Below are 25106 nucleotides of genomic sequence, written 5' to 3' on the forward strand. Positions count from 1 at the left end.
TCCTGCCTCAACCTCCCAAATTAACAGGTGTATACCACGAGGCCCTTTTCAAACTGATCTTTAGAGTCAGGCTACCTGCATTTGGATTCCAACTCACTGCTTACTGGTTGTGTAACCTTCTGTATGTCACTTGCTATCTCTTTGCTTCTTTTTCATCTGTAAAATGAGAATCACAACAGTTCCTTACTCATAGGATTGTGAAGCTTAAACAAACTGACATGTGAGGTGTTTAGGATAGCTCTTGACACATAATGCTCTATGTATTAGCTTTTTTTCTTTATTGAGACAGGCTTACATTAGTTTAGGTTGTTTGCCCTGGGCCATCGTAAGTCTTGGAGTGCAGTGTAGTCGGCAGCAGGAGGGCCAGGTGGTGAGGCCACTGGGGTGAGCAAGAGAGGCGCTGGGGTGCAGGGGACAGTGGAGGCCTGGGCCTGGGTGCAGAGGTAGGTGACAGCAGCCATGGCAGTCACTCTCATTACCCTGGGCAGGGTGGTGGGGAGCAAGGGTGCCGGCACTTTCTCCTTGGAGCCACCCTTTGCTTTGCTACCGGGTGTTCGCTCACTCAGCATATAACTGAGCGCCTGCTCTGCCACCGCTGGGAATGCTGGGCATGTCATGCTAGCCGATGGCCCCCACCTGCTGCCTTCGCAGAACCTGCTGGGTAAGGGGAGAGAGACAGGTGTTAAGCAGAAAGTTGTGTAAATCATTAATCTGCACTGAATGTGTCATGCCACTTCTCCGATTCTGAATCTTACTCACTCTCCACTCCTGTGGATTAAAACCCAACTCCTGGGGCAACCCACTCGGGCCCCCTTTCTGTCCCTCTCTTGGACAGAAGCTTTCTTTCCCTCAATAAATATACTCTTCTCTTAAAATAAATAAATAAATAAATAAATAAAACCCAACTCCTAAACAAGGTTAGGCCTGCCCTGCTCTCTTTCTCTCCTTCCTTCATATTGGGGTGGGGCTGAAGCCAGGGCCTCACACATTCTAGGCAAGTGCTCTATTCCTGACCTACATCGCTGGCTAGGCCTTTTTAATTTTATTTTGAGACAGGGTCCTACGAAGTGGCCCAGGCTGGTCTTGAACTTGTGATCTTCCTGCTTCAGCTTTCTACGGTAGTGCCCACTGCCGTATCTTCTTTGGGCCAGAGTTCTAGCACCCCCAGCATGGCTTACTGTGCCCCAGATGGACTGTAACATCTCATCCGCCCCTGCTCTGCTCCTGTCCTCTGCCACCTGCCTTGTGCCTGGTGGGCCTTCAGGCCGTGCAGCAAATGTGTCCTCCTTTGGGATAGCTTTCCTGGCCACTGTCATTCTCCCAGCCATTCCTCCAGGGCACAGTGGGTTTTCTGGGGTTCTAGCACCAGCAAGTTAGAATCAGGAGGGGCACCAGCTGGGAGAGGGAGTGTCTGGGAGTGAGTGAGGAGTGGACAGTGAAGCGTGGGGCACTGGGAGGAACATGTGGCAGGAATGCAGGAGGTGCCTGTGGGCAGGAAGAGCACTTGAGACCCAGGCTGGAGAGTGGCTGGGTGGGCTCCTCCCCTTTAAGAACGTTAGGTGGGGAAGTTTGGTCCCTGGGAGTGCGCAGGATGCCAGTGTCTGGATTTGCATAGCTGGTAGAAAATAATTTCTGCCAAGGGTGCCAGCAAAAGCTGGTGAATCTGGTGCAAAGCATAGTTACAAACTGGAAGGAGGGGCAGTTTGGAGGCCCAGTAGAGTCTATTTTAACCCTCTGGGATTGGAAATGCCCCATCTCTGCTCATGAGACTGGCCTTGTCATTCTGCAGCCACCAGTGGATGTGACCTCTCTTGGCAACTTGCTCTGTATTTGAGAAACCCCAGAGCCCTTTGCTGGTATCTCAGTGGGGGACCCTGAGAGGGCTTCTGTCGGCTGGGGGAGGGGAGCCTATGCTCAGATAGCTGCACAGAGAGGCAAGGGAGCCTCTGTGCACAGCCATCGGGAATCCAGTGTTTCTCAGATTCAGTAGGTCCAAATGGCAGCTACAGCTGACTGCAGCCAGAGCTTCACAATGGCCAGGACTAGTCTGGGCTCCCGTGAGGCCAATATTGCCTCTTCCCTGAAAGGCAAGGCCAGGCGGAGAGCTGTGTGGAAGAAGACAGGGAGATGCAGGCTGTCTAGGCACAACCAAGTTAGATGCAGGCCGAGCGTGGAGGGCTGGAGGGCCGGCAGGTGTCGGCGAGGGACTGAGGCACTGGCAGCTCATGCCGCAGGCTGAGTTGTGACCAGCCTCGGATCCCTGTTCGAGCAGGCAGTTAATCTCTGAAGGCCAGAGTCCCGCTACTAGGGAGCAGGAACATTGAACTTTTCAATCACATTAATTTTCAGAGGAAATTGTTGTCTTCCTTTTGTCTCGAGGTTAGTGATTTATGTTTACCATCCTCTTAACTAGCCTTGAAATTTACTGTTGCCAGGTCACTACCGGCATCCATAAATTTCAGGGTGGCAGCTGAGCACGGCCAAGTGGCTTGGTCCTTGGAAAGGTGCATGCTGGCTCTTTCGGCAGAGCAGACTTCTAGCTATAGACGGTCTTTGCACAGATGTCCCCAAGTGGGTGGGCATTCACTTCTTAGGAGAAATGAGACAGCATCTGTTGTACAAGGTTGCCGGGACGCCTCTGTAGAAGCAGCCGTGGTGGAGGCCTCAGGCTTGAGCCTCTTTGCACATCACCGAAGGAGATATTTATCCATATGGTCCAGAAGGACTACGGAATTTAGGGCTGGAAGCATGGGCCAGCTGCCCATCTCCACACTCCCAAGCTCTGTCACCCGAGGTAAGCCCCTTGACCTCAGCCTGCCTCAGCCTCCTCATCCAGAGTAAGAACGCTTCCTTACTAGTGTTGTGAAGATTAAACCTCGGTACACGTAGGGTATGTTGCTTTCTGATGGGACAGGACAGAGTCAGTAACTTGGTATGGGCCAGAGTCAGTCTCTCATGTCCCTGCTTATCCTGGTCTCTCCATTTCTCCTCCTAAAACCTTCTTCTTCCATCTGTTCATGGAATTAGGACTGAGACTGACAACCTTTCTCTATAAAGGGCCAGTAACATTTTAGGCTACGTGAGCCATGTGGTCTGTGTTGAACTTTTCGCCACTGCTGGTTTAGTGTGAAAAGTCAGTCACAGGCAATAAATGAAGTAGATGTAAAGTAGATGAGTGTGGATGTGTTCCAGTGAGACTTTATTATGGGCACACAAATTTGAATTTCACATAGATTTTCATATATCACTATATCTTAGTGATAGTTTCATATATCATATATTTTCACATAGTGATATTTTCATATTTCACATTTTCCCATATCACTATTATTACTATTATTATTATTTTTAACCAGTTAAAATCTAAAAGCCATTTCCGTGGATAGGCCATACAAAAACAGGCAGTGGGCCTTATTGGGCCCGTGGGTCATGGTCTGATGGTTTGCATGGTTTGCCTGGAAAAGACAGTCACTTTGCCCTCCTGGACCGTCTTTGTGGCACTAAGGAAAGGTGCCTCGTGGGCTTTTCAGGGTCACTACAGTGCCTCCTGAGAGGTCTGCAGAAAGGCAGGGGTCCCGTGGGAGCCTAGGGCACAGGAGCCAGCGGGGGGCCTGGGCCCGGCGCCCTTGGTTTCCTGCCTGCCTCTGGCCACCGTGGAGCTTGCTCCTACCTCTCACGTTGTCTCTTGTCTGTGTTTCAGAGGACAGCTCCAGCCAAGGTGGGAAGGAGGCGAGGACACGACAGCCTGTGGTGATTCTCTTGGGCTGGGGTGGCTGCAGGGATAAGAATCTGGCCAAGTACAGCGCCATCTACCATAAAAGGGTGAGTACCCCAAGCAGTGGGTCCCCGTGTGCCACTTGACCACCTCTGTGGGGAGCCTGAGCCACTGAGCCTTCCCTCAGAGCTGCAGTGAAGCCTGACTTCCGTGGCACTGTTGTCCAGATGGCCTTTGAGGAAAACAGTGGGGTCATGGGGACTTTGGTGGCATTGTCGCCCTTTGCTGCCAGCTCAGTGGCCCTCAGTCCTCCCAGCTGCCTCCCTTCCTCCCTTCCTGTTTCATATTCTCAGGACTTCCTCCTTTCTGACTAGGTAAGTGTCTGACTTGGGACTGACCTTTCCCATCCTGAGTGATGGGGCCTCTCTTTAGGCTGCATGCAGAGTTGGATGGGCAGATTGTGGTACCAGAGAGAGCCCTAGCAGGGCTCCCTTCACTGGTCCACATCCGTACTCTGGCCACTGGGCGTGGAGGTCCTGAAATGGCAGAAGGGCTGGGGGAGAAAAGGAGAGGTTTTTTTTTGTTGTTTTGGTGATACTAGGAATTGGACCCATGGTAGGCAAGTGATCTACCACTGAACTGCTTCCCCAGCCCTTTTTAAGACAGTGTCTCACTAAGTTGTTAAGTTTCCCAGGCTGGCCTCAAACTCACAGTCTTCCACCTTCAGTCTCCTCAGTAGGTGGGGTTACAGGTGTGTGGCACCGGACCTGGCAGAAATGTAGGTTTGAGTCTGTAGCCTCCTCAGGCCCTGGTATTGCCTTTTGCAGATCGCCTCACTCCGCAGGCAGCTTTAGCTCCTGAATTCCACCTTAGGCTGGGCTTGTTCTTCTGGCATCTGCATTAGACTAAGACTCTGGAGGGCAAGAGAGGAGCAGGAATCATTGAGTATGCCTAGAATAGAGAAGGAAAGAAAGTGTGTGTAGAGTGAGGCCAGGTGGGGGCCCTGAGGGGCTTTGTACTGGGGTGTGATGTTGTGTTTGCCATTGGGAAAGCCCTCTCTGTAGAATGGGGAAGGTTTGGGGGTGCTGGGAGCCAGAAGCGAGTTTGGAGGGGCTTGCAGTGATGCAGGCAGAGGGGGCTCCGGACACTGGGGTTGGTGGTGCAGGTGGGAGAAGATGAGGGGTGCCTGAGATTGTTGGGTGGTAAGGAGAGGTTTGGAGTGAGCAGGGAGAAGGCGGGGTGCAGGGTCATGCCTGGTTTCTGACTTGGGCACTTTCTTGGTTTTTTTTTTTTTGTACCCAGAATCGAACTCGGAACCTTGTGCTTGCCAGGCAGGTGCTTATGCCGCTGAGCTATATCCCTGGCCCGAGAAGGGGTGTTTTTGAGACAGGAGAATTTGAAGCAAATTTGTAGGCTCTAGGGCAGAAGAGATCCCCAGGGAAGGTGGAAAAGGAAAGAAGTATGCCTGGTACAGCCCTGAGGAACCCAGGCTTCAGTGGGAGTGGAAGATGAAGAGGAAAGGAGGGAAGGAGGTATGGCCTGGGATGCACAGGGAAACTCAGGCGCCTGTGACAGAATCCACTGAAAGCAGGTCTCTGGGAAGGGGACTGTTGTGGGGGAGGGGTAAAGGCGTGGTGCAGGTAGAAGGTGTGGGGGTGGGGTGGGTGGAGCAAGATCCCAAGGAAGGCAGAGGGGCTGAGTTTGCAGGGTTGGTGAGGGCAGCCTTGGGAAGGAAGGGGCTGCCCTCACCCTGGGAAGGTTGGGATTGGGGGGCTGAGAAGAAAAAATGTTCCAGTCCAAAGCTCCAGTACTTCGTTATTTCAGAGAAAAGGAAAACACCGTATTCTCCCACCCAGACCTTACCTCTGCTTACCTTGTAGGGTAGGTACATGCTGCCAGGCTCTTCCCCTACGATCTTCTCTTTGCCTGAAGGAGATCTGTTGGGTGGACCGGTTTGCAGCCTGCTTTTTTAGATCATGATCTCCACTGTCTCATGGTAATAAAATTTCATCTCATCTAGTTTTCCAGTCCATGTTCAGATGCCCAATTTGTCCCCAAAGCATCCTTTATGGCTGATATGCTCAAACTAGGATCCAGGCTAGGGTCATACATTGCATCTGGTTCTTTTGTTCCTTGAGCTCCTTTTCTGGTGATCAATAAAGTCTCTCTTGACATACTGAAGAGACTGGGCTGCAAGGCAGCATTTCCAGGAGTCTGTAGCCCCAGTGCTGCCTGGAGAAAAGTGCATGGGTACTTTCCTGTCATGTTTGATCCTTTAGGAATGTGGGAGACCTTAAGTGACACCCCTCTCTTCAGAGTGTCAGGAGCTACAGGGCCTAGCAAGTCAGGCTATAGCAGGTGACCTCAGTGTTGGGCTTTGGGTCATTCAGGAACTGTGCCCACAGTTTTCTGGTTGTTGTTACTGCTATCGCTGCTCACTGCTACTCCTGGTTCAGAGTTTACTTTGTACTGGGTGCTGTTTTGGTCACTTGAAGTACATTTTTTCCCATTTAATTTCCACTATGGTCTTGTGAGATGAGTGTTATCCAGATTATAGATGGGGATGCAGATTCAGAGAGAAGGAAGAAATTGCTCTTTGTCCATGCTGTTAATAAGTGGCCGGGCCAGGAGTTAAAGCCAGCCTGTCTGACCTGAGTGTGCCCATTTCAGATTCCCCTAACAAAGATACTTTCTTGCTAGCACAGGGTAAGGAGGGGAGCTTAGGACCCAGGCAGGGTGGCTTTTTCTTTTCTAACTAGAAAGGGACCTATGTGAAGGTTTTGGGGTCCTAGACAGTGAGGGATGCTAACTGCAAAGACAGCTCAGGCTTAGATTTTAGAAATGAGAAACAACGGTATTCACTATATTTGGAATTCTAGGGTGCATGTGAGGAGTGGTTGTAGACCTGGGAACCAGAGAGGGCCATGGGGGTCAGGCCTCTGAATCCTGACAGTATAGATTCTTCTTTCAGTGCCTAGGGAAGGGGTGGGGGCTGGGGAGTGACCAGAGATGGACATGCGTGGCCCCGGCTCAGAAGGTCTGTGGCTGTCAAGCAGAGCCCACAGTCGTCGGTCTCATGGAGATGCCTACTAAGTCTGGGCAGGGCAGGGCAGTCGCTGCACAGGGTGTGGCCGAGCAGACAGTCTCGCATGAGCCAGGTCTGGGGTGGAGGCGGGGGGAGGGCAGATGTGGGGAACCAGTGTGAAGAATCTCCTGGTCATTCCGGGTGTCTCTAAAACATGCTCCCAGTGTAGGCCTCAAACACCTCCCAGGCTGAGCAGGTGTGGCCAGCATGAAGCAGCGAGCCCAGCAATGGGCCAGGTGTACCTTCCAGTCTGAAAGGGCACCTGCATTGGTGAGTAGTGGGCTGGCACCTGGTGGAAGCAGGGCCTGAAGCATTGCTGGAATTTGTGGGTGCTCTGGAAGTTGGGTTGGTTGGGCCCCTGTGACTTAACCCTCCCAATGCCCCTGGGGACTGACTGGTCCTCTCTCCTCTCCCCAGGGCTGCATCGTGATCCGATACACGGCCCCATGGCACGTGGTCTTCTTCTCTGAGTCTCTGGGCATCCCTTCACTTCGTGTATTGGCCCAGAAGCTGCTTGAGCTGCTCTTTGATTATGAGATTGAGCGGGAGCCCCTGCTTTTCCACGTGTTCAGCAATGCTGGTGCCATGCTGTACCGCTATGTGCTTGAGCTCCTGCAGACCCATGTGCGCTTCTGCCACCTGCGTGTGGTGGGCGCCGTCTTTGACAGTGGTCCTGGTGATAGCAACCTCGTAGGGGCCCTGCGAGCCCTATCCGTCATCCTGGAGCACCGACCTGCCATGCTGCGCCTGTTGCTTCTGGTGGCCTTCGCCCTGGTGGTAGTCCTGTTCCACATCTTGCTTGCGCCACTCACTGGCCTCTTCCACACCCACTTCTATGACAGCCTACAGGATGCAGGCTCCCACTGGCCTGAGCTCTACCTCTACTCAAGGGCCGACACGGTGGTCCGGGCCAGGGACGTGGAACGCATGGTGGAAGCACGGCTGGGCCACCAGGTCCTGGTGCGTTCTGTGGACTTCGTGTCATCTGCACATGTCAGTCACCTCCGTGACTACCCTACTTACTATGCAAGCCTCTGTGTCGACTTCATGCACAACTGTGTCCACTACTGAGGTCCTGACACCTTCTTCAACCTCATCTGTCCTGGGGGTCTGGGGTGGTCTGCTTACCGAGAGTCCTAGGGGCAGGAACGCCTGGGCAGGTTTCTGTGGCAGCCTTGCCGTTGGTTAGTATAGCAGTTAGGCTGCTGATTCCTGTGGCTTTCAGGTTATAAAAGATTAATAAAGCCAGGAGATGGTTAAAGATAAATCTGAGTTGACTTTCTAAAAAACAAAAAAACCAATTCTGAGAATCCTTAACATGGTCTCTTCTGCCTTAAAAATCCAAGTGTCTGCTGGGTGTTGTGCATGATGGTAATCCCAGCACTATGGGAGGCTAAGGCAAGAGGATTGCAAATTCAAGCCCAACTGGAGCAATTTAGCAGGTTAGTGAGGCTCTGTCTCAATATTTAAAAGAAATAAGGTGTGGGGATGCAGCTCAGTGCCCATCCCTGGGTTTCATCTCTAGTACTTAAAAAAAAAAAAAAATACAGTACACATTGTAAGTGCAGTGTTGTGTAGCAAATCTCAGGAATTGAATCATCTTGCATAACTGAAACTTTACACCTGTGGCTAGACTTTGGATTTGCTGAATGGAAGGTCAGCTTTACAGCGAGGTTACTGAGGGCAGGGGAGGAACTCTGTGTTCCTCTGTTCCAGAGGGCAAACCTGATTATGTAAGCATTTTCCTGGGGGTTTTCCTCGCTCGTTCCCTCAGAGGAGGCTGCCCTGACCTCGGCCCTACAGCCTGAGGTTGACAGCACAGGAGCTGAGGCTTCGGGGTTCAGGGCTGCCCAGCTCCAACACCTCAGGTAGGAGTCCACTGGGTCTGGGGATGCTGTGTGTGGTGGGGTAGGTGGACGGGGGCCACAGGAAGGCAGCTGTGCTGTAATGGGGGCTGCAGTGAGTTGGCTCTGTGCTCTAGGACTAGAACCAGGATATGGGGAATTCTGGTTGAAATAACAAGCACCTTCGACTCCTTGATACTCTCCAGGTGAAGAGGTGGCTTCAGTCTTGTGTTCGGTACTTCTGTCATTCTGCAAGTCACTGCTGTACAATGCTGGCACAAAGTGGGATTTAATAAATAGTTGCTGATGGAACTTACTGGGGTGCCAAGAGGCTTGGAGTCAGGGAGGGCTTTGGAACTGTGGCAGGCAATGAAGACGGCTAGAAAGCTCTGAGTGGGAGCTAACCCCTGATATTCTGGGGGTGATAAGACTTTCTGTTCCCAGGGCCAAGTGCCACCTGCAGTGCAGCAGCCCTCGGAATCATCCTATTGTGGCTGTGATTCCTAGCCGTGGCCAACAGGTGGCAGTGCTGTCCGTGCCATGAGACAGCTCACGCTTCCACAGCCTGGTAAGCTTCAGTGGAATGCCCGCGGTGGGTCAGGGTGTCCCACTAGAGTGCATACGGTCCCGGATGGCAGTGTGCAGCCATCAAGGTCCTACTAAGTCCAAGGCAGAGGGGGTGGTAGAGTCAAAAAGCACGCATTCTGGCAGGACGCTTTATGAGCCCCTCTTCATCTTACCCGCTGCCCTCAGGTCCTGTCTGTGCTTCCATACCTGCCACCTCCTTCCAGACCCTCAGCCACCCCTGAACTTCATGAGTGGCCACATGCAGTCCTTGTGATCTGAGGGCCCAGGATCTCTGTGTTTAGGATACTGAGTGCCATCAAATTGGGCGTGGGGCTGCGCAGGGCCTTTGTTGGGCTCCAACCACGCACAGCTTGTCGTCTGTGCCTCCCTGGGTTCAGGGGCAGGAGCTGACTAGACTGCATTCGGTAGTATTCAGCGTGAGCATTTTAGGGGTGGGTGTCAAAGGCGGGCACGTGGGAATGTGTTGAAAAGTTTGGAGCCATGGACTCTGGGCCCTTCGACTTTAGCAGGATCTAATTTACTCACGTATTTCTGCTGTGGGTGACGACCCACCTGAGCTTTAGCACCTGCCTCACTGGCAGTGGGGAGCTGTGGAATGACCGACAAAGCTCCCCACTGCTAGTGCTAGTGGCCCAGCTGCAGCTCCCAACTTGGGGATCCACTGGATAGCAGGACTTTTGTTTCCTCTGGAGGGCTGAGGCACTAGGATGACTATAATGAAAATCTGGGAGGCTTGACAGGCATCCATTGTGATCCCTGGCACGTTTCAGGGGACCAGAAAAGGACAGAGACCCGAAGCTTATGTTTTCACCCAAGCCTGCAGCTGCTCTTGGCTTAGGTTGGGGGACAGAACTTGTATCCCCTCTGTACCCCCAAGCTCTGACCTCTTATGTGATTAATGAGCTGACGATTCTGCATCAATAAGGAATTAACCTAGAGCCCCTACCCATCAATAGTCAGGAGCCCACATCCCAAGCCCCACCCCCACCCCAGCCAGAATGCTCCAGGGTCCCTAAGCAGACCAACTCTTAAGTCCATCCCTCCATGCTGCTTCCCAGAATTAACCCCGAATCTGCCTCAGTCCACTTCCCCTGCCATCAGCCCCCAGCTCCCCAACATACATACGCAGGCAGCAGCTGTTTACATTGGTTTAATCCATGTCAAATGTAGTTTACAAAGGGAAAGGACAAGTACCTTTGTATAGAATATACAGACACAGCATCACACCATGGGGCGCACAGGAGGGGCAGGGAGACAACCTTTCCCTAGGAACAGCAGCTCTACTCCCAGGAATGGTTCTCAGCAAAAGGCTGAGCACCCAGGAGCGCCCTCAGCCAGCCCAGACCTTGGCTTCTGCTTTAGCTCGGGTCCCAGTTCCTGCCCCATCCCAACTCCTCATAAAGATCCCCGTGAGCTAAGACTAAGGAGAAGATCATGTCCCGAGGGGCATGGGCCCCATGTCTGGGAGAAGAAATATACACCACTGAACACTGAGCACATAGGAGAGGGAGGGACGCCACGGGAGAGGGAGAGGCAGGCAACCCAAGAGCTGGATGGGCCGAGCCCCCAGCCAGCCCAGAGGCGCTGCTTCCAGAGGTTCCTTAAAAAAGAAGAAAATCATACAACTGAGGGGAGGGGCCGGAGGACGAAGGCGTTGTCCCATTTATACACAACATTGTAAACATACACAGTCTATATTACATGTGCTTCAGTCTGGTGTCTGCATGTCTGTCGGTCGGTCAGTCTGGGAGCGGGATCTCAGGAGTCTCACCCTGCTACTCCCCACCCCACCTCCCTGCCCTGTCCTGGGAACAGAGGCTGGAACAGGTATGGTCCCCAAGCTTAGTGGGAGCCAGCAGGCGGGGCCCGGGCCTCAGCCTCCACTCTGGCTCCAGAGTCCGTGTACGTGCGTGTGCACACGCACGTGTGTATGTGCATGTATGTACATGGGGAACCTGTGTGCAAGTATGTACAAGGGGAGAGGGTCACTGTCACACAGAGGCTGGGGGTGTAGGGCTGCTCAAGGCAAGGGTGCCTGGGTAGCTAGCTCACAAGTAGATCCTCCGCAGGTCTCCGGGTGCTGTGATCGTGTTGCACTGAGGGCACAGCTTCTTGGCACCCTGCAGGGAGGGGGCTCTGGTTAAACACAATGTGGCACACCATCCCTGTGAGCACTGGCCCGCACTAGTATCTGCGGGGCTCATGGCGCCGTCAGCCAGCTGGGGATGCAAAGGCCGCCTCTGTGAGAAGGCAGGCATACTCCTGTGTTGGGGGGCCACCAGGATCAAACCGCCTGGCCAGCCCCGCAGCAGGAGCCCCGGTAATGAGAACAAGGCTGGGTCCAGCTGTGGCTGCCGCGGCCCTAACAAGATTACACACGGCCTTTGATCAGGACACAGAGCCCACGTCCGGGCCTTTTATTGCTGTCTCCGGGCGACATTTTAATGGCTGCTCCCAAGCGAAGAATGGGCAGGAGCAGAAGGCGCTTAGTAACGGGAGGGGGAGGGGCGCGGCCTTGGTCCCGCATGCCCACCTCCAGCCTCTCCGACCCGGGCCTCACCAGCAGTGTGGTGCCCTGAGACTAATGGGGGTGGGGAAGGGAGAATCTAATAACCTTGTGGCTGGGAGGGAACGCAGGGAGCTTGGGTGGGGTAAGCTCTCTGGTGCTGGTTCTGTTCTTTGCTCCCACTCTTCCTTGCCCCCCACTCCGTATCTCCTCCAAGGAGACACAAGCCCTGACAGGGACATCTGGACAGAACCCACACAGCCACCCCCCCCAGCCCCTGTGCCTCCTCACCAGGGTCCGCAGCCAGCACTCCTCGCAGTGCACGTGCCAGCACTGGATCGACGTCAGGGGCATCGAGTACGAGTCCTAGAGTGGAGGCAGGAGAAGGGTCGCTGAGCTGGGCCCATCCTTGCAGAGCCCAGATCACAGTGCAGAGGCCCTCTCTGATCCCCAGGGCACAGCGAAGCCTGATCCAGAGCACCCCTCGCTCTGCCCCACTCACCATGCAGATGAGGCATTTGTACCGGTCCCCCCGAGATAGCTGCCGTTCAAGCTCCCTGACACGAGCCTTCAGGGCCTCAAATGTGGTCACAGTGGAGTCTTCGGTGATTCTATAAAGAGGACACAGAGCTGGGCAGCACGCTGGCACCCCAACCTGAACTCCCCTAACTCCAGGAGCGCATGTCTCAGCCACCCGCCTGCCTGCCCTTTCCTCGTCCCACGGCTGCAACCTCACGCTTCAGACCAGAGCGCCTCGCTGTTTCTCACAGCTGCCTTGTGAATTTCCACACTGCTCTCTGGAACCATTCGTAACTACCCCTGCTCAGTGACTCGAATCCATTTCTTTCCAATATTGCCACTTCTGGCTGGGGGCCTGGGGTTTCTCCTGTGGATCGCTCAGGCAGCCTGAACAGACAGCCTTTCTCCTCCAGTCCCTCATCTCTGCCCACATGTACAACAGCTTACATTTTTAAAAGCAAATCTCATCATTTTTATTGTCAACATTTCAAGCTTTCCTTCCGAGTAAACTCTGCCGAACTCTCAGAAACCTTTTCCAGTGCTGACCAGTGCGGGGGCTCCGAGGGCATCCTGTACCAACAGTCAAACTGCAAGGGCCTCTGTCTCCCCACCTACTCAGTATTTACTATGGATGTGAGCCCTACTTTAGGCACGTGAGGACGAGGAAACGTCTGCAGAGCGAGGAGCCAGTCCATCCTCCGGGGGAAGGGGGAGACAAGTCCCACAGGGTACAGACCCCTCTGCTGCAGGCCTGGCCCCCTCAAGGATGCCCTGTGATTTCTCCCTAGTACTGTCTTCTGAGCTGACAGTCCTCAGCGTGTCATCTAAGTCCTGCACAAGTCCCTACAAGTTTTCCAAGTTGGGCCACATTGAACAGGGAATGGCAAGGATAAATCTCAAAGATCCCTCTCATCCTTCCTAAAACAAGTAAACAGGACCTGGGGAGCTCATGGGGAGAAAAATGCTTCTGGAAGACTAGAAATGATGGTACTGGAGGTGAGCCTTAGGGAATAATGATGAGAATAATACAAATAAAATAGCTAAAATTTATTAAGCACTTACTAAATGCCAGGGATAATACTGTGGGATTGGTAATTATTACCTTATTTACACCTCACAAAACCCCATGAGAAGATTCTAATATTCCCACTTTATAGGTGAAGAAACTAAAGCACAGAAAAACTATGCTTCCATCTAAGGTTCACACAAATTTGGGGAGATGGGAGTCCAACAAGGCAGACTAACTTCACGATCAACTCTCAGCTGTGTGGGGGCTGGAGATTTAGCTCAGTGACACAGTGTCTGCCTGGCAAGCACAAGGTTGTGAGTTCTATTCCCGGTACCAGAAAAAAAAAAACACAACAAAACAACAAAACAAAACAAAACGAAACGAAACAAAACAAAACAAAACAACCTCTCAGCTGTGTGAATAACCATCACTGCACACTGGTCCTAACAAGCTGGGTCTCCGGGCCAAGGGAACAGGAGAAACAAAGACCAGGAGGCCCATGACCACAGACTGGCTGGCAGGCTCACCTGTAGCTAGGTAGAAGACCCTACAGTGAGAAAGATGACTTGTCCAGCGGGACAAGTGCCACGCTTAGGAACCAAGACTTACCTCGCAAGCAATGGGAAGTGGTTAAGGATGTTGGAAAAGAAGAGAGAGTAACTAAGGTTTAAAAGACGCATTCAGCTGGGTGTGGCGGTGCACACCTGTAATCCCAGCACTCGGGAGGCTGAGGTAGAAGAACAGCTGAGTTTGAGGCCAGCCTGGGCTACATAGTGAGTTCAAGGCCAGTCTGAACTACCCTGTCCCAAAAACAAAAAATAAAAAGTAACAGACAAACATGCCTTCTATCATGAATGAAAGCCACATGGGCAGAGGCTGCAGGTGGAAGCACAGCGAGGTATGGTATGTGCACAGGTAATACTGGGGTTGGGGTTGGTTCTGCCAGCTTGGGAGGACAACTGGGGAGAAAGTTTGAGTGCCTGCAAGTGCTCTGTCATCACTGGATGCAAGTGCTCCCAGGGGCTGTGGGGAGGGTAGTGGTGAACAACATACAACACCTTCCATCTCTGCACTTCTCTTAGGGTGCCAGCAGTGGCACAGGATGTCACTCCCTAATGGCTGCGTCCCAGTTCTGGGATGCTCTGGATCCACTACCCCAATGCTCCATGATTCTCTGCGCCCTGCCTCTCTCTGAGGTGCTGAGAAAGGCTCTGCTTGTAGTTTCTTCTGATACTGGCTGATTCCCTGGAGCTTCCATTCAATCCTCTGGCTCCGTCTAGGAAGCTTATACCCCTTTCCTTCCTCACAAGAACCCAGAGCTGGCTCCTTCTCTGGCACTGTGCCTGCTGTCATATGTGCCATCCCTGTCTGGATTGCCAGAAGCCATGCTTTCTCTCTACAGACTACGCTGGGGATTTCAGAGATGGGAGAAGTAAGGCCTATTTCAAAAACTCCATGGCCACACTGAGGGCCAAGACACAGGTCTAGAGCCTACGTACCCCAGATTTACTCAGTACACAGCTGGTCTCTAACCTGTACCCTGGTGGATGAACAGCCCTCCAGCCCTCACTCACCTTGGCTATAAGCCAACCCTGAGTCTCTTCAGAGCATGGGGTGACCAAATTTTTAGAGGAAGCCACCACATCCTGTTTTTCCCCTTCTCTGGTCTGTGAAACAGACCTAAAGTGGAAACCTATACTGTGGTTGAAGATAGAGGTCACAGGTACTGAAGGGCCCCAATCTTGCTGACCAGACCTAATAAGAGACCTCTACATAGCAGGGAACCAGTCCCCAACTTGTCCCAGACAGTCCTACCTTCTGGAGCCCGTGCTTACATAGGGGGGACAGAACTGCCAGCTCCCCACAGCTTTAGGGGGGGTAGCATCTTCACAGACGGCCACCAGCTCTGGCCCCCACCTCCCCTATGGGCGCCATCCCTGATTAATGATCTTGTCTTTCTGATTTATGAGCAGCCCCTCCAGACGAGGGTGGGCGCCCCTTATGGCCCCGCCCGCCCTGCTCAGCCAGAGTAGGAGAGAATTATTAAATAAACATCCATACGTCATTCCCGCCCCCCCAAAGCTGGTTGCGCCGAACCCGTACGGCCCGCTTCGGCGCTGACACAGAGCAGCTGCGGTGATTCATGGGCAGCCGGGCCCTGCGCCTCGGCCCATACATCATGCCAGCAGCACTTGCGGCCCCGGCCGAGATAAACTGATCAACCACAACGGGCTGGAATGAATTTATGACAACACAAAATGGAGGGAAACAAATGGGAGGTGACCCTGGGCCACCGACCCAGCCCTCTGCTGGCCTGCAATCCACTCTCCTGGCAGGAGGCAAGATGGAACACTGGTCCTAGAATGAAGAGGCTGCCTTTTAACCCCAGGCCACCTAACCTCCAGCTGGAGGGAGGGGGCAGAAGCAGGGAGATAAACAATGGCCTAAGATGGTACTCCAGGCAGCACAGACTGGACAACACCGCCTCCTGGGGACAGAACTGGCCTTGCTGGGGCTTCTCGAAGGGTAGTGAGATGTCTCCTGATGTCAAATCCTTTTGGCTCCTAGGGATCTACCCAGGGGTCACCTATCTCTGGGTAAAGTGCTAGCGGATCCCCTTTTCCCCTGCTGGAGAGCCCTGGCCAAAAATTCCTACCAGAAAGGATGAGACCTGATGCTCCTGCCTAAAACCCACTGTGAGCGCCACCCGGGACAAGAAAAATGAAACCAATTTAGCTTCCGATTAAGAAACAGAAACTGGAGATGAATCAAGTGCGCCGGCTGGGCTGGGCGGCCATACATCACATTCCCGGGCGGAGGCCGCCGCAGCGGGCGGGCAGGCAGGCGGACCACTCCTCCCTCCATCAAGGCTCTGGGGGCCGCGGCCCAGCGATCAATTCACACAGTCACGCTTAGCACCAGCTGGGCTCCACTGCCGGCTGCGTGCCCAGGGCAGCAGGACTGAGCAGCACTTGGGTGGGCCAGAAGCCCTGGCAGCAGGCCTTCCTGCTGGCAAGAGCCCCCTCCTGGCCAACCACACTCACTTCTCAATGTCGCTGTTCTTACAGGTCTTCTGCATGGCCTCCTGCTTGCTGCTTTCGCCATTGCTGGTGGATGGCATCTCTATGGGGACAAAAGGGTAACTCAGCTGCTGGCCAGATGGGTGGCACAGGAGAGGGCCTGGGCTTGGGTGGTCCCAACCTCTGGGGCTCTCCCCATGACTGCTCAGCTGGGTTGGGACTTACCATCACTGGCCCACTTGGAGAACTCGGGTGTGATGCGGGTGCTGGGCGGGCCACCACTAGAGGAAGGACGAAGACAGCAGGGTGAGGTGCCCGGCAGCAGGATAGCCCTGAAGGTGGGCACTGCACCAAGCCCAGCTCCCAGCTTCCCACCCTCCCATCCAGCCCATGCCCAGCCCACACTTGCTTTAGGACTGCGCCCCGGAGCGCTTCTCTTTCCTTGGCTTCACCAGGCTCCTCGCCCGTGCAGGGGATGACGTCAGCCTCCGTGTATCTGGCATGGTGGTCAAGGACAGCAGACCTGAGTTGGCAGTAGACCAGGAGGGCTAACTCCCCCAGCCAAAGCCAAGATTCTGCCCTGGGGTGAGGTACCAGCTACATTTTTCTTCCCATTGGCCACCCAGCCCATCCAGTCCATAATGCCCAAGGATACTGTGGTTTCCCATACTCCAGAGTGTCGTCCCCATCCACGTCCAGGTCAGCGTCACTGTCCGGGTTCTCCTTGCCACTGCACATGACAAAGCCAGAGCCTGTGGGAAGCAGGGTATGAGGAAGGTCAAGGGCAAGCAAGAGTAGGCCAAGGGGATCCCTGATCCCTCTAGGTAGAGGACAGGTAAGGCCAAACTAACACCTGGGGCTGAAATATACTGTTTCAGACATTTTGTGCTCCTGACTAACCTGGTGGTAACGAACCTATGGCACACATTTTTAAGACCAAAGATATTAATGTATGAATGTGCATTTTAAAGTAAAACCTCAGTATTCAGGTTTAATTGCAGTGTTGGCACTTTGTGATAAATAAGTAGGTTTGGGGACTCTTCTCTAAAAGGTCTGCCATCACTGCTCTAACCTTTTGGTCCCTTCACTCTGTACACCTCAAACTCTCAGTCACTGGATACTGCTCCAGGTGGTCTCTGCTTATAACCTGCCCCTTTTACACTGTCAGGTCCCCAGGAGACACCCATCTCGGGCCTGTGAGCCACTTGTCTCCCAGGTCCAGGAAGAGCTGGAAGACAAGAGATTGAGGTGAAAGGTCAGCCCCAATCAGCACCCTCTTCTCCCTGTGTCCTATTGTCTAGCCTCCCAAGTCCATCAGAGAGAACAGGCTGGCTAAGGCCAATCAGAGCCATGGAGCAGGACCCTCAGCCAACATCCTGATTTTGGCTGCCAGGTCCTTGCCAGCAAAAACACCAGGCAGCTGTTCAAATATTTGGTGTCTGAAGCGCCTGACATTAATTATTCATTTCTACCTCACGCAGCCCAGATTCCTGGACAAGTGTAGTTATAAAGGGATTAGGAAAGGACAGACAAGGGAGGAGAGCCATGCACACCTGCCTCCAAAAGCAGACCATGAAGGCAACCAGGCTGACGCCTCTGAGGAGCATTTGGCAAAGCCACACACACTGGCTAATGGGCAGAGGGGAGTTCAGAGGCTACACCAGACCCGCTCCCCTGTGAGGTGGCCTGACTCTTGGGACCACCTGTCCTGAGAGTCCATGGTCAGAGACCACTGAGCTGCCCCTCAGCTCTGCTTCCTCTCAGACCACCTCACTAGCCAGCCTGGTAGCCCTGCTAGGGACAAAAGAAGACTATGTGGCCAGGGGATCAGCAAAAATCAAAAAAAAAAAAAAAAAAAAATCCTTGAAGAAACAAGGACAAAGCGCAGGGCTCTGCCCAGTGATTGTGGAAAAACCTTCTTGTGTATTCTCTTTTGGAGACAGGGTCTTGCTATGTGATTCAGGCTGGCCTCAAACTCACAGCGATCCTCCTGCCTCAGCCTCTTGAGTGCTGGGATTATAGGAGTGCGTAACGACACCCAGCTTTCCTGTCCATTCTTCCTATTCTTATTTCTTAGTATTCTCCTTAGGGGAGCAGTTCTGACTGCATCACCAAGCCTCTTGCTACTCTTTATCCTGCTTATTAATACCACACAGTTCTGGCCCTTCTTGTCCTTGCTCCAAAATCTTCCGTGGCTCCCCACTCACTGTGTGCTCAGCCAACCCCAGGCTCCTCGGCTGGACCTGTGACAACCTACAAACATCTCTTCTTCACTCTCTTCACGCCAGAAACCCTGTGCTCTGGGGCACTGAGACTGCCTGCTGTAACCGACACACTGAGACCTCTGTTCGTGCTTTCACCAGATTTGGAATGCTCTCAATCTTTCCCATCCTGAAAAGCATTTTCTTCCTGATCTTCCCTGTCCTTTCTACCCCTCAGGTTTCTGGTCTCGGATTCCAGCCATCCCAGCAGTACGCAGCACCACAGAAAGAGGCCAGGCACTGCCTGGCTCCACCCACCCCCAACAATCCTCATCTGCCTTCAGCTGGAAAGCACTGACACATCTGAGGCAGCAGGCAGGTCAGCAGCGAGGCCATTAAGCTGAGAAAACACCAAGTTACAGCGCAGTCTCCTGCTCACGCCAGGTGTCCTGACAAGCAATTCTCGCCTTGCGGGTGAGTGGCACCTCTATAAACCCTCTGACAGTTTAGGAGACAAACTCCGCCATCAATCAGAATGTAGCTATCAGGTTCACTTACAGCCTGCACCCCAGAGCCTGCCAACCCCCCTCTCCCAAGTACATACTGCTCAGCAGCCAGCTTCACATCCTCTGCTTAGCCTGGTCCTGCCCTGCCTTGCCTTGCCCTGCCCTGCCCTGCCCTGCCCTTTGAGTGGGCAGAAAAGAAATCAGAAAACCCTGGGACTACTCCTGAGCCCAGTACGGCTCCCTTGGAGAAGCAGACAAAACAGGGCAGCCACAGCTGCCAGGAAAGTCCCAACATACCAAGCCTAAGTCCTTTCCTCTGCAGTCTCACTGCTTACCCTGGTGAGACCAAGACTCTTGTTTTTTGAGGCAAGGTCTCTCTATGTAGCTCAGGCTGGCCTAGGAACTAGCTGTGATCTTCCTGCCTCAGCCTCCTGATTGCTGAAATTATAGGAGGGCACCATAGCACCCAGCCAGACCAGGACACGTGCTTTAGTTACCGTGGTCTCCCAAATCCTACATGCTTTATGCCCCTGCCTTTGTACCTCCTGTCACATCTAGAATCTTTCCCCTGCTGGTCTACAAAACCAGTGCCTACCCATTTGGCAGGTCTGGCTCAGCTCAACCCTTCTGCCATAACTCATAGTGCTGGAAGGAAGGACACCTCACCTCTGACATTCTTTGAACCTTTATGAAGTGCAGCCTCTGGCTTCCTGTGGAGAACAGACTTGCAAGGTCTGCTTGCAAGACCTCAGCCCAACACTAAAGGTCTGCTTCCCTTCCCTCGGCCAGGTGTGCCGCAGTTTGTATCACTGAAAGCTCTAAAAGGTCTGCCGTCACTGCCCCAGGTGCTTTGAGGGGTGGACACAACTTCCCCAGGTACTTAAGTATAGATGTCTCTTCCTTGGTGTCTACCCAAACTCCTCTCCAACTCCAAGATCATGTTTATTTGCATGTATTGACACTGCTCCTCACCAGAAAGCTTCAAGGGTCTCAGTTCTGACCCACTGCTGGATCTGAGCACCATCCAGCAGAGCTAGCCAGGCCCACAACAGACCCCAGGGGTAATGGCTAAACACTGGCAACACTGCTGTGAGGTCTGGACCCCTTGAAGGCAGGCCCAGCCTCTTAGTACAAAGCCTTTCCTAACAGACCTTAGCGTTCAGCTGGGCAGCAACCTACTATTCCTCTGAGCAGGGAGGCAGGAGGGAGAGAGCATGACACATCTTGTTTGTCAAAGGAAAGGCCTTTCTGTCTCTGGCGTGGGCAATCTCCTGACCCTGACTCTATCCTCCAGCTGAGACAGATGTTGGGAACCTCTCCCTACCCCCACAGGTGTTCAGAGCAGGCTGCCGCTGCCAATTTCACTCTGGTGCTGCCCCAGCCTGCTCCAACCTCCTTCCCAGCACATTAAACTTTATTTTCTTAATGAAATGTCACTTGCTGACTTCTGGCAGAATCATAATAAAAAGAAACGGCCATAAAGCCGTTTTATGCAGACAGCACCCCGCCAGCTTGCCCCCCCCTCCCATTTAGAGGAAGGCTCCATAGTCATTTTATGTTCTCAGCTGCTGGAATATCCCAAGCCAGCACTCAGACGCAAGATGGTACAGAGAGCACCTTTCCAAGTCTCTGGCTCCTCTTCCGTGCAGCTCTGGGAGTAACAGGCAAGCTGCCACCTCTGCTGCTGCTGTCCAGGGAAGGAACTTGGTCCCCAGGGCCTCCAAGATGGCTCCAAGAACCCCTCTGGACTCCAACAGTAAGAGGCCCCCTTGCTATGGTTCTGTCCCACCTGAAAGTGGCAAAAAGGGTGGGTCGCCACCAACAGGTAAACCAAGGCTGACAGTCAACAACGCCCAACAGAGTGGGTGCTGGAGTCACCCTGTCCTGGGTGGACGGACACTGCAAAAATCTCTTCCTCCTGGCAATACTTAGCAATAGAGAGGAAGAGTTAAGTGCAGAAATGATATGTAAGTCTAAATTTTACGAAAATGACCATTCTCCCATAAGCTCATTTCTTCCTAGGTCACCAAGGGGGGTGGGGAATCTGTATTAATTTGATCGATTGATCAAATGATCGATTGAGAAACTGGAGATGCCCATTTACTGGGGGCAGTAATGTCCTGGAACCTGAAACCACAAGAAAGGAGCCATCAATTTCCTCACCTGCTCCCAAACCGAACCAGAGACCAGGAAGAAAGGCAAGTCTGGGGCTCACGCTCACCAACAGGGAGGGCAGGCTCACGCTCACCAACAGGGAGGGCAGGGGCAGCAGCTTCCGGGGAGTTTTACACTGGAATTAGTTACAGATGCAGTTACGGTGTCTTGTGTAAACGCCATCGATTGGGGAGCTGACAGTCTGGGGAGCTGCGATGCGGGACAATCAATCGGCCTGCAGTGTCACCTGCCACCTCGCTGAACAGTTGACAATGCAATTATCCAGTGTGGAGGCAGGGAGTTGGCGTGTGTCAAACGCACTTAGCCACTTTCCGGGCCTCCTCAATAACGCGTTTCACTGCCTCACGTCAGGAGAGACGCACAGAGACAGACGCCGTTTAAAACCATTGATACTTGCTCCTTCTGCCTGCGCGCCCTCTGTCCCAGCTTAACAATTGTGTTCCAGAGGCGATTAAATCCAGTTCCTTGCCACAGGGGACGGAAGGCACCTTGCTCCTTGTACCTCATCTCTCACCCCAGCTACCAGGCGACAGGCATAACTGAAGGTTGTGGGGAACGAGAGGCTGCCACCCCTTACCTTCTTCTCTACCCCACGCTTGCCTCTAGTGGTGCGTTGTTCCAACAAGTCACTGACAGAACCAAGCTGCAGAGCTGCGTGGGGACATCTTGGCACTGAGGTTCCTATCTTTTGAGAACCAACACGCCAAAGGAAGCAGCAGTAGGGGTGAGGTCCACACACCTGAGCCTTTACCTCTCAGCCACTTGGCATGTACTCTGGTGCTGAAGTCTCATCAACAGCTCACTACAAGAGCATCACCAAAGCTGCCTGCCTGCCGCTCTCTCCATGATCTCTCATTCTAGGGTACTTCGGAACCACTCTAATCTGAGACAGGAACTCGAGAAAGATGCGGTCCCTAAACCAGGATCTGGCAGAGCAGAAGCCCTGCATAGCCGAATGTCTTCGCATTCTTCTCCTCCCCACTGCACCTATGTCAAAGGGGCTTCTTGCTGGATTTCAGCAGTGAATTCACCTACGGTTTAAAAACAGAGCTGCAGACATCTTACACTTCTTGTGCAGCCTCCTGGAAACCCCTCTACCTCACCACTCTCATGCCCGTAATATTACTGCCACTTTATTTGAAACCAGTCGTTCCCACATCCTTTCTCCAGTCTGTCTCTTCCAGATGTAATAAGCTCTGGGTTCCCCAAGTCCAGCTGGGTGAGCTCCCACTGGGAACCAAAACAAGGGAAGCCTCACAGGTCTCTTCTGCAGGAGCAGTGGAGGTAGCAGGCAGAGAAAAGGCGTACCATGACATGTTCATCACCTTTGTCCTTTGATTGTGGGTAGGGACAGGTTTGGCTCCAGGGCAGGTTTCCTGCAGCATGCTTTTCTAGCCTGGGAAAAGCCTGTTCTGCACAGGTTTAGCAGGGTGCCCCAGAAGACCATCTTTTTCTCCTATACTGCTGATCTCTTTCAGGTGAAGGACTAGGTTTTGTGTGCTAACCTCTTTGCAAACAGCACTAGAGGTTAGAAACCTTTGGGTTCTGAAAGGAGAGTCAGCAGATTAGGCATGAAGCCTAGGGATTTCTCCTAAAACTGTGGACAGGTTTCCTTTATAACAAAAGCTTCTTCCAACTTAGTTCATAAAATTTTTACCTATTTCCTTGGGTCTTTTAAAAAATACCTACTTCCAGTTGAGCCTAACTTCCTCTTCTGTCTGGTCTTTCACACTGTCCTAAAATACCAATTCCAAGCACTTCTAGGCCTGATGTCTGGGCCTCATCCTCAGTAACCATAGGTCTCTGACCTGAAGGCCCGTTGCCTCAGCCAAGTGTCTCCACCAAAACACTTGCTTACCCACCGCTTCCCACAGAAGGTCACATTCAGGGCAACCCATCTGACCCATCAGATGGGCTCTCCCAGTAGGCCTGCTGGGAAGCTTTTCTGAGGATGAAGAACAGGTCCCAGTCCAGGACGAGGGACAGAGGATGATCGGATACAACAACTTATCTGCAGTTCTTCAATCCTTTCATATCTAACAAGGACAGCAATCTCTGTTCCGTAAGTGCGCTCGGTACAGCTTAAATGGGCCTCACCACTCGCCTGCGCATCCTGCCTCTGCCTCCCTCTCTCTGAAGTCAGCTGGGCAGCTTCTTCAGCTGGCGTTATCACTCCCTCTAACCGGTCTTGGCAGGCAATCTAATTCCTCCTGAAAAGGTCACCGCCATTTTAACTGCCTTTCAATCACATTAAGCACGCGCTGCCCGGCTTGCGGCCTGGCCCGCCCGGCGGGCGATCAATGCACTGCACTGACACCAGCCTGCCTGGCGGGGCCACACCTAACCCCCCAAGAGCTGGGTCCACTAGCCTTGGCCAGGGAGGGTAGGCTGACAGATGGCCAGCTCTTGCAAACAGGGTTTCAGGGGCAGAGCCACAGGGATCAGCCAGGCCTCCCTTTGATAGCTCCTCCCCCACGGAGGAGGCTCAGTCTCCTGCGCTCTACTGTGCCCCATTCTCTGCGTGGTGGCCCCCGCTGATCTCTCTGTAAAACAGCCTTTCAAGTCAGCCTGTCTTTTGACTGCACTAAGCTGTTTAAGAGGCGGCAGCAGCTTCTATCAGGAAAGCTGGAGCAATTCTCTGCAGATAAAGGCACCTCTGGCCGTTCCCTCTTCAAGTCTCACTCTCATTCTCGCTCTCCAGATCGCTCAAAGAAAAGCCCCCTTTGAACTCTCCTCAGGAATTCATGAAAGAAACAACTTCGCAGTGTAAACACTCAGGGAAAACTGACACCCGCCCAGGGCCTGAGAGCCCTCATACTGCTCCGAAAGTACATCCCAGTGTGGGGAGAGAGACTGCCAAATCTGCAGGCCCTGTGCAACTTCAACACCTCAAGTCCTGTCTGGTCCTCAGAAACCATCAGGTCTGGTTCTATGGCAAGAAACCTGACTGAAAAGTTGCCACAGCAACGAACGATGTGAATAGCTGTAGCTGCCATCAGCACTAATCCAGAGCAGCACGCCACCACACGCCTGTGTGCCCAATTCCTGGGCTCATGGGCTCTGTTCATTCTTCTGGGGTCCCAGATATGGTACAGACCCTGCACAGGACCAGAGAGCAAAGGAAACTGACACTGTGCAGCTCAGGCTCAGGGAGACAGTGTGGCTTAACCCTCCTTATTTATGTTCTGGCTTGTCTTCAGACATATGGGTAATGTGAGAAGCCTAAAGACATAACACCCCACCTGGGCTCTCAGCCCCTTCCCATGGCCAGGCTACACTGCATGGCACCATGAAGCCTACTCCTCAGCATAAGCCTCGGCAGCATGGCCCCTAGGAGACAAGACCTTCTTCCCAGCTGCTGTGAGATTCCCCGGGGACCATATGCAGTGGTACTCCCAAGGGTGTTGCCTAGGAACGGGAGACAGACGGGAAGCAGACTGGCTCCCTTAATGACCGCAAGCTGTGGTGCCAGCTGTGCTTGTGCTGATGAGGGAAGAGCTGAAGGCCAGGAGGCAGACGGCTCCCCTTTCCTCTGCCATGGCAGGGGTGTTTGACAAGAGGACACTAAACTTGGGCATCCAGCCAATTCTGCTATCGGACAGGGTGGAGGGGCCAAGCCATGTCCCTTCAAGCAGCTGGGAGGGCACAGGGTCCGGCACAATGCTCAGCAGCAACTGGGGGGAGCCCAGGGGAAGCAAGGAGCAGCTGGGCCCAGGTCCTTCTTGCTTCAGGGCAGAGGGTGCCCAGGGAGAAGGGATGGGATCAGAGTTAAAATTAGATTCACCAATGAAGCTCATGGGAGGTCAAATTTTGCCATAACTCACTCTCTCCTCTGTAACTGATTTCACTGACACAGGGTTGAGGAGGAGGAGGAAAATCCAATGTGTTTGCCTGGAAGCCCTCAGGGCCTCCAGCGCTGGAGGTGTACAGCAGGTTGC

The 25106-nt window shown here is 53.2% G+C and overlaps 2 protein-coding genes and 1 long non-coding RNA gene across 13 annotated transcripts in view; 2 read left to right on the forward strand and 1 right to left on the reverse strand.

Moving 5' to 3' along the window:
* Tmem53 (transmembrane protein 53) overlaps window positions 1-8067 on the forward strand; it is a 24566-nt gene extending 16499 nt beyond the window's left edge. Inside the window, exons 1-3 of one of the 3 annotated variants that reach the window (XM_005398750.2) lie at window positions 3701-3822; window positions 5018-5247; window positions 7218-8067. In XM_005398750.2, coding sequence (XP_005398807.1) covers window positions 5224-5247; window positions 7218-7871 — 678 coding nt within the window. In that variant the 5' untranslated portion in view covers window positions 3701-3822; window positions 5018-5223 and the 3' untranslated portion in view covers window positions 7872-8067. Of the gene's footprint in view, window positions 1-3700; window positions 3823-5017; window positions 5248-5426; window positions 7071-7217 lie in introns of those variants that run through there. The other 2 variants (XM_005398747.2, XM_005398749.2) reach the window with 2 other exon arrangements.
* A 226-nt stretch (window positions 8068-8293) lies between these two features.
* LOC106146261 lies at window positions 8294-23229 on the forward strand. 2 transcript variants are annotated; one of them, XR_001236687.1, is made up of 4 exons: window positions 8294-8668; window positions 9089-9212; window positions 18726-19869; window positions 20643-23229. It is a non-coding gene; the product is annotated as an uncharacterized LOC106146261 (long non-coding RNA). The 2 variants fall into 2 exon arrangements; XR_001236688.1 differs by lacking the exons at window positions 8294-8668; window positions 9089-9212 and adding an exon at window positions 16784-16871.
* Window positions 10367-25106, reverse strand: part of Rnf220 (ring finger protein 220) — a 215439-nt gene continuing 200699 nt past the window's right edge. For 4 of the 8 annotated variants that reach the window (XM_013521654.1, XM_013521649.1, XM_013521652.1 and 1 more), the window contains 7 exons: window positions 16942-17038; window positions 16696-16782; window positions 16512-16567; window positions 16311-16389; window positions 12241-12349; window positions 12030-12104; window positions 10367-11352 (listed from right to left, as the gene is read on the reverse strand). In XM_013521654.1, coding sequence (XP_013377108.1) covers window positions 11281-11352; window positions 12030-12104; window positions 12241-12349; window positions 16311-16389; window positions 16512-16567; window positions 16696-16782; window positions 16942-17038 — 575 coding nt within the window. In that variant the 3' untranslated portion in view covers window positions 10367-11280. Of the gene's footprint in view, window positions 11353-12029; window positions 12105-12240; window positions 12350-16310; window positions 16390-16511; window positions 16568-16695; window positions 16810-16941; window positions 17039-25106 lie in introns of all 8 variants that reach the window. The other 4 variants (XM_013521653.1, XM_013521648.1, XM_013521651.1 and 1 more) reach the window with 2 other exon arrangements.

This window comes from Chinchilla lanigera, unplaced genomic scaffold (genome assembly GCF_000276665.1).
Source record: "Chinchilla lanigera isolate Chin_1 unplaced genomic scaffold, ChiLan1.0 scaffold00063, whole genome shotgun sequence".
NCBI lineage: Eukaryota > Metazoa > Chordata > Mammalia > Rodentia > Chinchillidae > Chinchilla > Chinchilla lanigera.